The 13,666-nt window shown below is 45.6% G+C and overlaps 1 protein-coding gene and 1 pseudogene across 1 annotated transcript in view; both read right to left on the reverse strand.

The window, feature by feature from the left end:
* Window positions 1–943: 943 nt before the first annotated feature.
* Window positions 944–1,781, reverse strand: LOC137408027 (uncharacterized; annotated as a pseudogene).
* A 2,122-nt stretch (window positions 1,782–3,903) lies between these two features.
* Window positions 3,904–13,666, reverse strand: part of LOC137408744 (uncharacterized) — a 31,875-nt gene continuing 22,112 nt past the window's right edge. Inside the window, exon 7 of the mRNA XM_068095324.1 lies at window positions 3,904–4,318. Within this exon, the coding sequence (XP_067951425.1) occupies window positions 4,134–4,318 (185 nt within the window). The 3' untranslated portion in view covers window positions 3,904–4,133. The remainder of the gene's footprint in view (window positions 4,319–13,666) is intronic.

Genomic DNA, 13,666 nt, shown 5'->3' on the forward strand with positions numbered 1-13,666 from the left:
ATTACTGGACTCGGTGTTGGTGCAACAACCAAAGGAGGCAATTGCTGATAGCTATAAGTATTAGATTCATACGTTTCATCTTGTTTATCCATTAGGTTGCTTTATCCACCTAATTCAATGTGGCTCATGGCATACATGTGCCTATGCATCTGCTGAACAATATTGATTGCCATCTACTGTGTTTCACCTATAGCGCAAGGTTTGAGCGCCTACAAGCAATATTTCAATTTGAAGATGACACCCAGTCTTATAGAGCTTTTGTTTCCTTTCCATACATAAGTCAAACAAAAGGCATGGACTGCAGAGCAAGTATTGGCAAAAGGTCAACATTATAAGAGCAATGGTAATCAATAACAATGCCATTAGTTTGAAAATTATGTACATCTAGTACTACAAAGAAGCAATGACCTGAAAATGCTGATTATCTGCTGTTCCTGTCAACCACAGACGAGGAATTCAGTGTAATTGAATGCTATCCAAAAGACTGTTTATGCATATTCAACATAGAGCTGAATAACTTACACATTTTCAAAAAGTGTTGACTGATATTTGTGTAAAGCAAAGCTGGTTGTATTCGCTTAAGAATTTCAGGCTATCACAACTCCCATCTTTGCATTTGGCAAAAACTGAAAACAGACAACCCTTTAACCAAAACTCACATTCAAATAGCATATGCTAACAATGCATAACGCCAATTTATTGTGCTTATTATCCATTGCTACATTAGTAATATTTGCTTATTATTTATTGTAACTTCTCTGTGCATAAATAGTCAAACATTTGAGATGGTAGGAAAGTGAGCCAAAACTGTACACGTTGGTTAGTTCAGCATATACTCACAAAACATGCTTCATGTACACAAAAACTATGAAAGGAAATAGCTCTTTAGACACTATCAATTCTTCCCAGGCCTCATGGTCTAACAAAAACATTTTTATATTTTATCTATACCTATGCTCCTAGACGCCACTTGATATAGACAGCCTTGAATGAATCAAAACCAGCCAAGACACCAGCTCCGGCAACACCAAGCAACACATTTGCCCCAGCTCCATTCATTGATGACATGAATCCTTCGTTTTTCATGATTTGCATGCCACAGTCGATGGAACCTTTGTATTTGACAGCCTGACCAGAGGTCATCATCATCCTTCATCGAATAGTGTCAATGGGGTAAGACATGAGACCAGCGGACACGGTGACAGCCCATCCAAGCAAGAAGCTGATAAAAGTCAGGCATCTTCTTTGAGCAAAATCGGTTTCAACGCGTCATATAAGCCAAAATAAAAGCCACGGTAAACAATAATACTAACGCAAGAAATGACAACGACTCTGTAGAGTCCAACAATTCCATCAGTCTTCAAGGTTTTTCTGTACACATCGACGAGGTCATTAAACTGACGTTCACCAACACACTTACCAGCAAATTTGGCATCATTCGCTAGACGGGTACGTACATAATCAAGCGAATAGACAAAGCACAAAGACAATCCTCCCGCACAACCACCAAAAGCTATGTTTTTGCGAAACTTGATGCCATAAGAATATGATTTCTTAGGATTGAAGACTTTCTTTATGCTGTCTTTGAAAGCAAAATTCAGAGCCTGGGTTGGAAAGTATCGGATGCAGTTTGCCAAGTTGCCTCTCTAGAATGGCAGAACACCTTCAAAACAACAATTGATTGTAACAGCGGCAACATTCTAATCCTAACTAAACTTATTTAAAGGTTGACTTGCAACAAAATTCACATTACCGCTATTTGATATGAAAAGATTCACCATGTCTTACTCTGTTATGTTGTAGGTGCCAAATATGTGGAAAGGTGATTACAAGCTCTTAAAAGCGCAAAACGAACAGAAAATCGCAGCCACACGGGACCGCCGAAGCTTGGATTCCCTTTCCAAAATGGCTCAAATGTGATGTAGTTGTGAGAGATGGTTTCTGTTTACACTTTCTTGCAACCTTATTCGTCGAAATATTTTCACAAATATACTTCACGCATTCAATAAAACTATGTCTATTGTTCTTACGCGTCTATTTTATTGTCATTGTAATGCTGTCACTTTTAGCAGTGATATCTTATAACCTACTGTAAAAAGTCATTAAACTTTTTAACCTTAGCTCGATGGAGTATATATCATTGTTTGATAATCATGACAAGCCTGTTGGTCACCTGTGATAATCGAAAAGTGCTGCAAAAATTATTTGTGAAGTATTGGGTCACATGATAAGATTACGACTTGACGACTGAATAATGCCGAAACAAAACTGTAAAGTAGCGAGCATCTATATTTGATACGGGATCTTCGGTAAAACCCGAAGTGTTTTTCATAAACTAGTGCTACGATATGTTTTATAGTGAGCTTTTTATTGGCCTTTTAATACACGTGAGAACATCACGTGACAAGGCGATAACCAAATTTCGTGGCTATGTCATCGAAATAAAGAGATTCCGATCTACGGCGGCTTTTCGTTTTTGAGCTTTTCAAAGCTTGTAGTCACATTTCCACATATTTGGCACTTACAACAGAGTAAAACATGGTGAATCTTTTGATACCAAATAACTGTAATGTGAATTTTGTTGCAAGTCAACCTTTAATCAGTTGAACTTACTTACACACCGATAGAGCATTCTATGTCACCAATTATATACAGCCCTCCAAGGATAGCTGACGGCTATCATAGGGCGTGGTTTAATGATGGAACTTTGTTATAATTGTGCTAGCCTGGGTTTCGGAGCAAACACAACTCTCGCAGGGCGGTCGCGTTGCCTTGTTAGGTTTTGGAAAACACGACTCGCTGTTATCGTTCATTAGCTCATTCAGTCAGTAGACCCCGCGGTTCACAATCACTATGTTTTCATGGTGCACAGTACTGCGATGCAGCCCCCTCCGAAGTTGAGGGGATTGTACGTTTCTATGCTGCGCAGTGGTTTTCAGCAAATTAGCCAGAGAAGAGAAATTGTGTAAATCGAATTGCCTGATGGAGAAATTAAATCGATCATGGATACCGAACATCAGAAATGGTCTTTTTATGCTTCTGTCATCATTATACTTTTATTTACAATACACATTCACAAGGTTTTACAAACCTTAACACAATTTTTACAAAGTAATATATTTTTAATAAGTATTTTTTAAGTAATATATTATTTAAACGTTAATTTAGGACTTGTCACCTATTTTTTTCAAAAGTGTTGGCATCGATAACAAAGTCTAGGAAAGTAATCACCTCATCATTCTCGTGGGTGCAGACCATAATTAAATTTAGGTGAAAAAAGATCGGAAGAATAAAAAAAAAAGATTAGCGGGATAACGTTTGTACTAGTTTTTGGCCCTCGAAGAATCCGTCTTTCCGCAATTGCTGTTTCCTTGCTACAAATTTGCACTGGCTTCGCACTGATCAGTGCGCAGTGATTTCAGTGCGAAGACGAAGTTTCCATGATTCGGAGAGGGCACAACTCCGAAGCACTGAGCATAAATGGAAACATAGTGATAAGCAAACCTTAAATTTCTACAATGTAGAGGTTATACCTAACCAAAATAATGGATCCATGCAAGATAAAACATTCCAAATTACCTACTTTTAGTAATTTTGAAATTGGTAAAGGTCGTAATATGTGCTTAAAGTTGAATATAATTTATCCAAACAACGGCCTTTTTTTCCTAGTTATTGATTAATATTTTGCCACCCCTAACATAAAATGACAAAGTCTTTCATCGGGGTCACATTGTTTTACCTGGCCAATAAGATGGGACAGTATAGGCAAAGCTGTGCAGAGTAGTATTCATACTCAACATTTAAATACAAAACCAAATTTTGGCTATTTTACAATTGTGACTATTAATATCACGAATACTTGCGAATGGCAACTGACTGATCATAATGGTGACAATATTGGGATACTATATTTATTTGACAACAAAATGAATTCAACAAATAAGTAAAATAACCACTATAGTTCATAATATTTGTAAATTTACAAGGGGCTTTATTCAGCATATTTGTTTGTTCGCGTGTCGTGTTTGGGTTCATCCCAACAGAGCTCCATCATCAAACCCGGCCCATATGAGAGCCGTCGGCTATCCTTGGGGCTGTATATCATTAATTTTACAAAATACTCAAAGTATATACTATAAACGTTGTGGATATGATATTCCGCTGTGAACTTCCTTTTTAGTCCAACCCAGGTTGAGAATGGTATAAGTGTCTTGGCTGCCTCCATGGACTGAAGAGCAGTGATGATGGTAAGTCTTAACAGTTAAGCATGGATTACTAACTTTGAATTTAAATACATATCCCATAGTGTAGATCATTCCTACAAAATATCAAGGAATGTTTTTAATCAGGTGCAAGTTATTTTGAGCAACATTAGACTGAGAACATCAAAGAATCACACTTCTATATAGGAGGTTTACTATGATAATGTTTATAAAAGAAGTCAAGTCATTAAATGTATTAATGTAGCAATATTGAAGTCGATATAAATGGGTAAGTTTTGCTGATGCAAGGAAGAAAAGTGGTAGCATTTTTGTATTGTGTTACAGCCAACTTGCTGACATAGTTGGAAGACTGCGAAGTCACAATTGTAAGTCTACATAAATTTATACTGCAAAAGAGTTCACCTTTTAGAGCCCCGCCTGATGAGAGGATAGCTGAAAGATAGCTTTCAGTAGCTGAAAGATAATTAAACAGTATTCTTCAAGATTATTATAGTTTTAGCTTCACACTTTATGTTGACCACCCTTAAGCTCTCAGATAATTATTTACTTTGATACACAATTTGACATCATGTGTCAAATATCAATACGATACTAATTTGACACATGATGTGTGTATATATTATGTATAATTATGTATATAAATGTATATATATATATATATATATTTCAGAACATATATATGTATGTATACATATATATGTATATACATATAAATACTGTATATATATTTATAAATATAAAAATATATACTTACACACACATATATATGTGTGTGTATGTACTGTATATATTTTTATATTTATAAATATATATATATAGGCCTATATATATATATATATATATATATATATATATATATATATATATAAAATTAGGTGAGATGAAAGTTAAAGTTCAGTTTAAAACAGTTTTGTTACTAATAGTTTCATATTGCAAAGCAATACTAATCAGATATAATTGTTAATACTGAAAGTGTCGGATGTATATATAGGTTGCAATAAAAGCACAGTTGTTAAAATACCTAAAAGCATTGCTGATGAGTAGGATTAAATTTAGCAAGCAGTGCGATGATGTACAATGTAATGAGACCAAGCTTAACAATTTAGGTGTTAAAAGTTAAATTTTAAAATTACTCAGAAGGAATCTGTCAGCATGTCTACATGTTGATACAAGCTCACAGTTGTTATTTAAAGAAGCAGTTTCAGGTCTGCATGCGATATATATATATATTATTTATTCTACCGGAAGATTGCAACGCGATTGCATGAAACTATTAGTAGTAATGATGTTAACCTGTAGTTTTTAATAAACTTTTGTAGAATGTGGTCCACTGGGAGCTGAGCATAGGGCTGAGTTAAGCCGAGCCAAGCTGTGTTCAGTCAGGCGTGTTAATGAGGTCGGAGTTCAGCCAAGCCAACCCAGAGCCATGCCGGGTCCAGCCAAGTAGAACGGAGGCGGAGCTTACTAGCTATATAAGCTCAAACATTTGTGTAGAAAAGCAGAGCTGTTTTGGGCCTGTTCATTGCCTGTTACTTGATTCTTTCTTGTACACCTTGATGAACTAAGCAGAAATACATGTATTGTTCTCATGCACGAGTCTTGTACTAGTGGAGAAAAGTGAAGGTCGCACAAACCTTTACACTGGTGGCAGCAGTGGGATTAGTAACGATTCTAAGAACTCCACCACAGGACTCGCATCTGGATCACTTGACTCTGAATGAACTGGGCTGATTGAAAAACGGCAAGACCGCTCCTACGGAGGGAACTTCTTACTGGAAGAAACCCAGAGAGAGCTGTGGAAAGCCCTACAGGACTGGATTTAGTAGATGCACTGCTCTGGGAGCAGAAACCTACTAAAAGGACTTATCTGAGGAGGCAGAAAACTCCTACTGGAAGAACTTTCTACCGGAAGAAACCCAGGAAGAGCTGTGGAAAGCCTACCAATCGGACCCAGTAGATGCACTGCTCCAGGAGCAGAAACCTACTAGGGGATTCGGTGGGACTTGCCTAAGGAAGCGGTGTGCTTCTACTTGAAAAACTTCTTATGGGAAGGAACCCAGAAAGGAGTCAGCAGCCGCGGACACAGTAGAGGCACTGCTCTGGGAGGAGAGCAGAAACCTACTGGAAGCCTGACATGGCCAATAGGAGAGCAGGAGCGCTGACCCAGGACCCGACCGACTAGTCGAGGCACTAGAGTGGGTATTGCTGATGCCGAGAGCTCAGGAACCAGCGCCACGCTTCAGAACTCCCTAGTATACTGGGAAGGGAGATGTGGAATACTTTATTGTTTGCTTCACAGAGGTAGCCAACGCCAACCACTGGACGGAAGGAGCAATCCTATTGCACCTCCACGAAGCACTGGGCGACCAGGCTGAGGACTGTGGGCGGGCCGAGGACCAGGAGGCCATTTTTAATGCCTTCCGGACAAGGTTCGGGCTATCCGCCAGGCAGGCGCTGAGCCAGCTCAATGCCCTTAGGTGAGAGGAAGAGACGACGCTGCAAGAGCATGCTATGGAGGTTGAGAGGTTGGTGCGCATTGCGTACGAAGACCTGCTGAATCGCCACTGGAATAGCATGGCTATGGAGACCTTCTGCAGCTCGCTAAGGGACCCTGCCCTGCAGAGACATCTGTTGGCCACACTTACGCCCCCGGTTGACGCTGTACGAGCCAGAAATGACCACCTCCAGATTCAGCGGAGGGGAGCATAGACCCACCGGATTTGCGGTGTGAACCCTGGAGGGAGGAACCTCTGACCAAGTGAACTCGACTGAGACCAATGTTATAAGACGACTATCCTGGCTTGTTCAAACCCTCACGGACAAGGTGGAATGGCTCCAGGAGCAGGTGTGCACCCCAGCTGAGAAAAGGAGCCAGCCAGCTACTCTTTGCTGGGGATGTGACCAACCGGGGCATGTACGAAAGAACTGCCCTCGCCACACTAAACTGGCTTTGGAAAACAAAGGACGGCCACAGCAGTAGCTCCGACTACTGGTTGTGCCAAGGCCAAACAAACACGTAAATGCAATAGGATTTCGCGGGACTCGATGACGGCTGATGGCTGGTCTCAACCAGCAAAGAATAAGCCAAGGGATGTTCGTGCGCAGGAAGGGCCTGTGGTGACATGGAATTATTACCAGTTCTTGGGTGAGATTAGTCTGCACAGCCTCTCTGTTCTGGATATTGCCTACGCCCCTCCGTGCAAACGGCGGGGACGTAACCCGAAACGCAGGAGAGTGACCCCCAAATCCCCTCCGCCCCAGACACTGTGAACCATCTCCACTGGACCGGACAGTCGGAAGCCTGCCTTAAAAATGACAGGGCCGACCCCATCTCCGCCTTGGGGGTGGCAATCACGGGAGCAGCAGATTTGTTCCGGATGGGAGACGGCCCGAGGTACTGACCTCGCCCCACCACGGAAAGGAAGCTTTCCAGGCCTCACGGAGGATGTCTTGGAGGATTCCACTAGGGCGCAAGCCGAACCCAATCCACCAGCTATTTCCTCCCAGGAAAAGTGGAGGGGCGACCCATCTAGTTCCTGCTGGACACCGGATGTACCACCAATCTGATAAATAAACAAGTATTTGATCAATTGCCAGGAGCCGTGCGGGACCGACTCAAGGAGAGTGACAGCCATGGACTATTGTCTATTGGCTGACGGAAAACGGCTCCCCTTCTACAAGATAGTTCGTCTGACTATCCGCTTGAGGAATGTGAAGACGGAGGAAGTTTTCATAGTGAGCCGACTGAGCAGGGATGTCACCCTCGAAATGCCGCTCTTCGTGGCCGATCAATGCGCTCTCGAGTTTGAGCAACCGATGGTTCGGGTGGATGGCAGACAGCTAGTCTGCGTGGACCAGCATGGAGGGCTGCTACAGAGCAAAGTACAGGTAATAAGGGGGGTAGTGGTTCTCGCTCGGACAGAGATGGTGATACACTGTCGCATCTCCACACGAAACTATTGCCCCATGGGACTAATCGAGGGATTTCCCGACAGACCTCCCGTAGCCTGAACCAGCCGGGACCCAAGAGACATTTCATCACCCGCTGCATGAACACTCTGGAGCGGCTGTTGACTTTCCGGTCCGGAGCCACTATCGGCACGTACACAGGAGTGAAGACCCCACAGGTCGAAGTGGACGATCCTTTACTGTGTGACGCCGGTTCGACTTCAATCAATGGAGTGCCGGCTCACCTTGAGGAATTGTTCCAGGCAACCCAGCCGAGCTGTGAAGACATGGGACAAACGTCAAGGTTGACAACCTTGCTGCGTCGGTATGCCACCATGTTTAGTACGGGTGATGACGTGGGAAAGACCTCGGAGGTGGAACATTCTATTCCACTTAAGGAGGGCACTCAGCCACTCCGACAACTCCCCCACAGACTCGAACCGGAGAAGGAAGCAGAGGCTGAGAGGCGGGTCCAGGATCTGCTCAAACGAGGACTCATCGAGCCAGCTGGAGGAGCTTGGAGCTCCCTCGTGGTGTTGGTCCGGAAGAAAGACGGAAAGTGGCGCTTCTGCATTGACTACCGGTGTCTCAATGCCGTCACGGAGCAGAATGCCTACTCGCTACCCAGGATCGACGACAGCCTGGACGCCCTTTCCGGCAGTCGCTATTTCAGCACGCTCGACCTGGTAAGCGGGTATTGGCAGGTACCCCTGGATGCAGAGGCGCAGGAGAAGTCGGTTTCTTGACGCGGTCCGGGCTGTGGAAGTGGAAGGTATTGCCTTTCGGACTGGCGTCTGCCCCGCCACTTTCCAAAAACTCATGGAACGCGTTCTACATGGCCTCCACTGGAGAGCGCTGCTGCTATATCTGGATGATATTATCTTCATTGCTCCGGATTTTGATACGCATTTACATCAGCTAGAGGTCTTCCAGAGACTTCACAAGGCCGGACTAAAGCTGAAGCCCTCTAAGTGCGAGCTATTGCAACCCCAGGTCTGCTACCTGGGTCACATAGCAAGCCAGGACGAAGTCTCTACAGACCACGACAAGGTGGAGGCAGTCGCAAAGTGGCAGAGTACGCGCGGAGTGAGGGAACTCCAAGAATTCCTCGGAACGGTCGGCTACTACCAACAACATATCCCGGAGTTTGCTGCTATAGCACACCTCTTGCACTGGCTGACTGCGAAGGAAGAGCCCTGGAAATGAACGGAGGGAGAACAGGCCGCTTTCAATACGCTGAAGGAGAGCATCAGCACTGCCCCAATCTTGGGCTATCCGGATCCTCAGAGGCAGTACATCCTGGACACGGATGCCAGCGGATGTAGACTGGGGCCGTGCTGTCCCAAGTACAGGAGGGCTGCGAGAGAGTCATTGCTTACTACAGCAAGACCATCACTCCCTCGGAACGCAATTACTGTGTCACTCGACGGGAGCTACTTGCGGTAGTGAAGGCGGTCAAACACTTTCAGCCGTATCTGTATGGCCAGGAGTTCCTCCTATGGATGAACCACGCGTCACTCCAGTGACTATGCCGGAGGAGAGAACCCTCAAACCAAGTAGGCCGGTGGCTTGAGATCTTGGCGGAGTTCCGCTACATCCTGGAACACCGGTCAGGGACTCACCACGGGAATGCGGATGGATTGAACAGGCAAACCTGCGAGGACTGCCGGCAATGTGCAAGCATTGAACAGAGGGACGGGGGCCCCTCACGGAAGGAGCTGGCAAGAGGACAAGGGCCGTTAGCTGTGTGAGTACCGACCAGTTGCCTGGATGGGACTCCCGCCCTCGATAGAGCGGGATCAACCTTAGGCAACGTTGCATACCTGGGGGGCCGGCCGGCAACCCACACGGGACTCCCGCCCCAACAGTGGCAAGATTGAACCTGGGTGCCGGAGGTTCCCCCGAGGGGCTATCAGCCCTGCCAGGAGTGACAGGACCAAAAGGCGAACTGGCCAGGAAACAGGCTACTGGACAGGGACCAGTGGCCATCATGTACCGTGCCATTGCCACAAGAGAGTAGGTGCCAGCAGAATACTTGGAGGTCGGGAGCAGAGAGCTGGACATCCTGCATCACATGTGGAGCTCTCTGCGCATATGACAAGACGGAGTGCTGGAAGCATGTGTGGCCCCGCAAGGCTACGCCAGATGGTGCGCCATCTGCCCCCAGCCATGCAGGAAACAATGGTGTGGCAAACGCACGCGCTGGCTCACTCTGGGGTGGGAAGGACAATAGGTCTCCTCCAACTGATGTGGTACTGGCCTGGACTGAAGTCCACAGTCAGACGGCTCATCAAGAGTTGCGAGGTGTGCCAGGCCCCAAAGCATGGAGGGACAAAGGCAGCCGGAGGAAAAAGGAGGCCCTACGAGTACGACCCTGGCAGAAGGTGGCCGTGGATCTAGTGGGGCCATTTTCTGTCATGCCAAGGAGGAACAGGTGGGTGCTGGTTCTCATCGACCACTTCACCCAGTAGCAGGACGCTTTGGCACTACCTGACGCCCCGGCCCCAGTGGTCGCCAACACACTGGATGAGCGGGTCTTCTGCTACCTGGGATTGCCCGAGCAGATTCACACGGACAAGAGGGCGCAGTTTGAGAACCAACTGATGGCCAAACTGTGCCAACTCTAGAACATGGGGAAGACCCACACAACTCCGTATCATCCACAGGCAAATGGAATAGTGGAGCGGAATAACCGGGGACTCGGAGACTCCTTGAGGGCGCTGCTCCTGGCTCAAAAACGGGACGAGTGGGACCTACTGTTCCCCCAGCTGATGAGGACATACAAAGGCACCCCCACTCCACGACTGGAGAAACGGCCAACATGCTACTGTTGAGGCGGGAGCTGAGGTTCCCAGACCAACTGGAAAGCCACCCTCCACCGACCGAGTTCTTTCCTGCCCACAAGCATGCTCTGGAGGTGCAGCGAAGACTGCAGACGTGCATGAGGCACTACGGCAAAGCCAGATTGAGGTGCGGCAAGAAGGCAAGAAAGAGCCACCACTGTACGCCCCAGGCAACTGGGTATGGTTCACGAACAAACACCAGATACAGGGAGAAAATCCCAAGCTGCAGATGAAGTTCGTGAGACCATACCAGCTCCTGAAGGCTTGGGAGAACCACACATATCTGGTGGAACGGCAGGGCCAGTCTTCCATCCAGAGCGAAGGAAGGCTAAAACCCTATCATGCTTGCCCAGAGAAGTTGGGACAGGCCCCAGCCACTCTGGAGCCAAGGAGGGGTCCTAACATGAAGGGAGCTTGACACAGCAGGCCAGAGAAAAGGCAGGAAGAGGCCAGAGTGGACCCTGTGCCGATAATGTCGCCCCAACTAGGAAAGATTGCTGCTGGAGGCTGCTGAAAAGCAAGGACAGGAGGTAACTTCGAGAGAAAACCCGGCCGGACCGGAGGAAGGAGAACGCCAGGGACGCCAAGGAAGCTCTCCAAGTTTGGTAGAAGCCAATCCGGTCCCACTAGAAGAAGTTCCGGGAGAACCAAAATCAAACCCATAGGAGACCGGAACGGGTCCGACACCAAAGACTTCATTAAAACCTGTCCGCCACAACCCAAGGCCGGCCGGGACTACTAAAAGGCCGGACCGGTATGGGAACGGGGTGTGCTTACTTGATGGAGTCACCGGCAAATGACCCGGAGGTGAGACAAGAGGACAATCAGGTAGTTCTCACGGCCACTACTAGGGCCTTTCTGTTGGAGCACTCGCTCACCCCGGACACCCTCAGTTTGTTGGAGAACTTGGATGACGCATGTGATGCATCTTTGCCAGAACTATTGGCTTCGGTCACCAGGAGCTTGAAAGAAGCTGAGGAAGCCCTAAGTGCACCGGAGCCAGTCGGTGTGACAGCAGACCAGGGAGATCGGGAGTGGGAGAAGGGGGCCGCCGAGGCTGGCACGAGCTGCCCCGGGGCAGCTGCCTCAGACACGGATGTGGAGGACCTGGACAGAACCCTGACAGAAGAGGAGGAGGTCTGCCACATGGCTACCGTAGGCTCTCTCCCAAGGTCTAGATTGGAAACCATGGTCACCAATGGGGAGAGTGTTGTGGAATGTGGTCCACTGGGAGCTGAGCATAGGGCTGAGTTAAGCAGAGCCAAGCTGTGTTCAGTCAGGCGTGTTAATGAGGTCGGAGTTCAGCCAAGCCAACCCAGAGCCATGCCGGGTCCAGCCAAGTAGAACGGAGGCGGAGCTTACTAGCTATATAAGCTCGAACATTTGTGTAGAAGAGCAGAGCTGTTCTGGGCCTGTTCATTGCCTGTTACTTGATTCTTTCTTGTACACCTTGATGAACTAAGCAGAAATACATGTATTGTACTCATGCACGAGTCTTGTACTAGTGGAGGAAAGTGAAGGTCGCACAAACCTCTACAAAACTTCATACACAGCTCGAGTTGACTCGATTATTGAGCACTTTACTTTAAAGTGTAAACTACCTATACTATACAGTCAAACATGGATAACTCGTCCACGGATAGCCCGAACACATGGTTAATTCGAACATTTCCTTTGGTCCGTTCCCACGTAATGATAAATTGCTATAGATAACTCGAACTCAACACTGTTAATTCGAACTGTTTTTTGCCCAACAGCTACCGAAACGGTTGTTTTCGCTTTAGAAAATCACTTTATTCAAAGCCATAGAGGTAAATTTCATCTTTTCGTAATTCATAAGCGTCGTTATTACCACCATCGGCAAAATATTTTTGTCAACGACTTTTCTAAAAGTTTGGTGAAATTTGATTTATACTGCGATACGATGAATAGCACGGGCTAGCCGGGTCACGCGCGCAAGAATTTTCGCCACGCACATACAAAACAAAAATCGCATGTTGTTTTGTATGTGCGTGGCGAAAATCCTTGCGTGCGTGACTCGGCTAGCCCGTGATGAATAGTTTTCTGACGTTGATTCCGTGTTGAATCAACGTCGGAATGTTGAATGTTTAAAACGTCTTAAAAAATGTTGTAATTAAACGTATACGTTGTCTGAGCTACAAAAAAACTATTCATCGTTTGACCTAAACACAGAATACGTGTGTACATTCAATAAGTATCTATTAAAAAAGCGTGAGTGATATAGAATGTACCGTAAAACCTCGTAAAACTTCTAATTGAACTGCCTCGGAGTGTTGCTCTTAATGAATCTCAGGTAAAGTAAGGTAATCTGCATAAACTTCAAGAACAAACGGCAAAATTGATCGTGGGTAAAACCCCAAAAGAAAAAAATGTCTTTTCTTTTGAGCATTTCAACAACGATCAAGTTTTGCCAATGTCAATCTGAAAAACGTCCTGGCAATAACATCACCTCAAACAACAAACCAATCTCAAGTGATAGAAAAATCTTTATACTTTTTCATGAAAACGTTTTAAACTTTACATTTGAAGCATTTAATTTGAAACAAGCCATTTGTGCTTTTGATTTATATTATAGTTTGTATATGTACATGTATCTACTAATAAATAAGTAAATATATGGGCTTGTGACAG

The sequence above is a fragment of the Watersipora subatra genome, chromosome 11, assembly GCF_963576615.1.
Source record: "Watersipora subatra chromosome 11, tzWatSuba1.1, whole genome shotgun sequence".
NCBI classification, from domain to species: Eukaryota; Metazoa; Bryozoa; class Gymnolaemata; order Cheilostomatida; family Watersiporidae; genus Watersipora; species Watersipora subatra.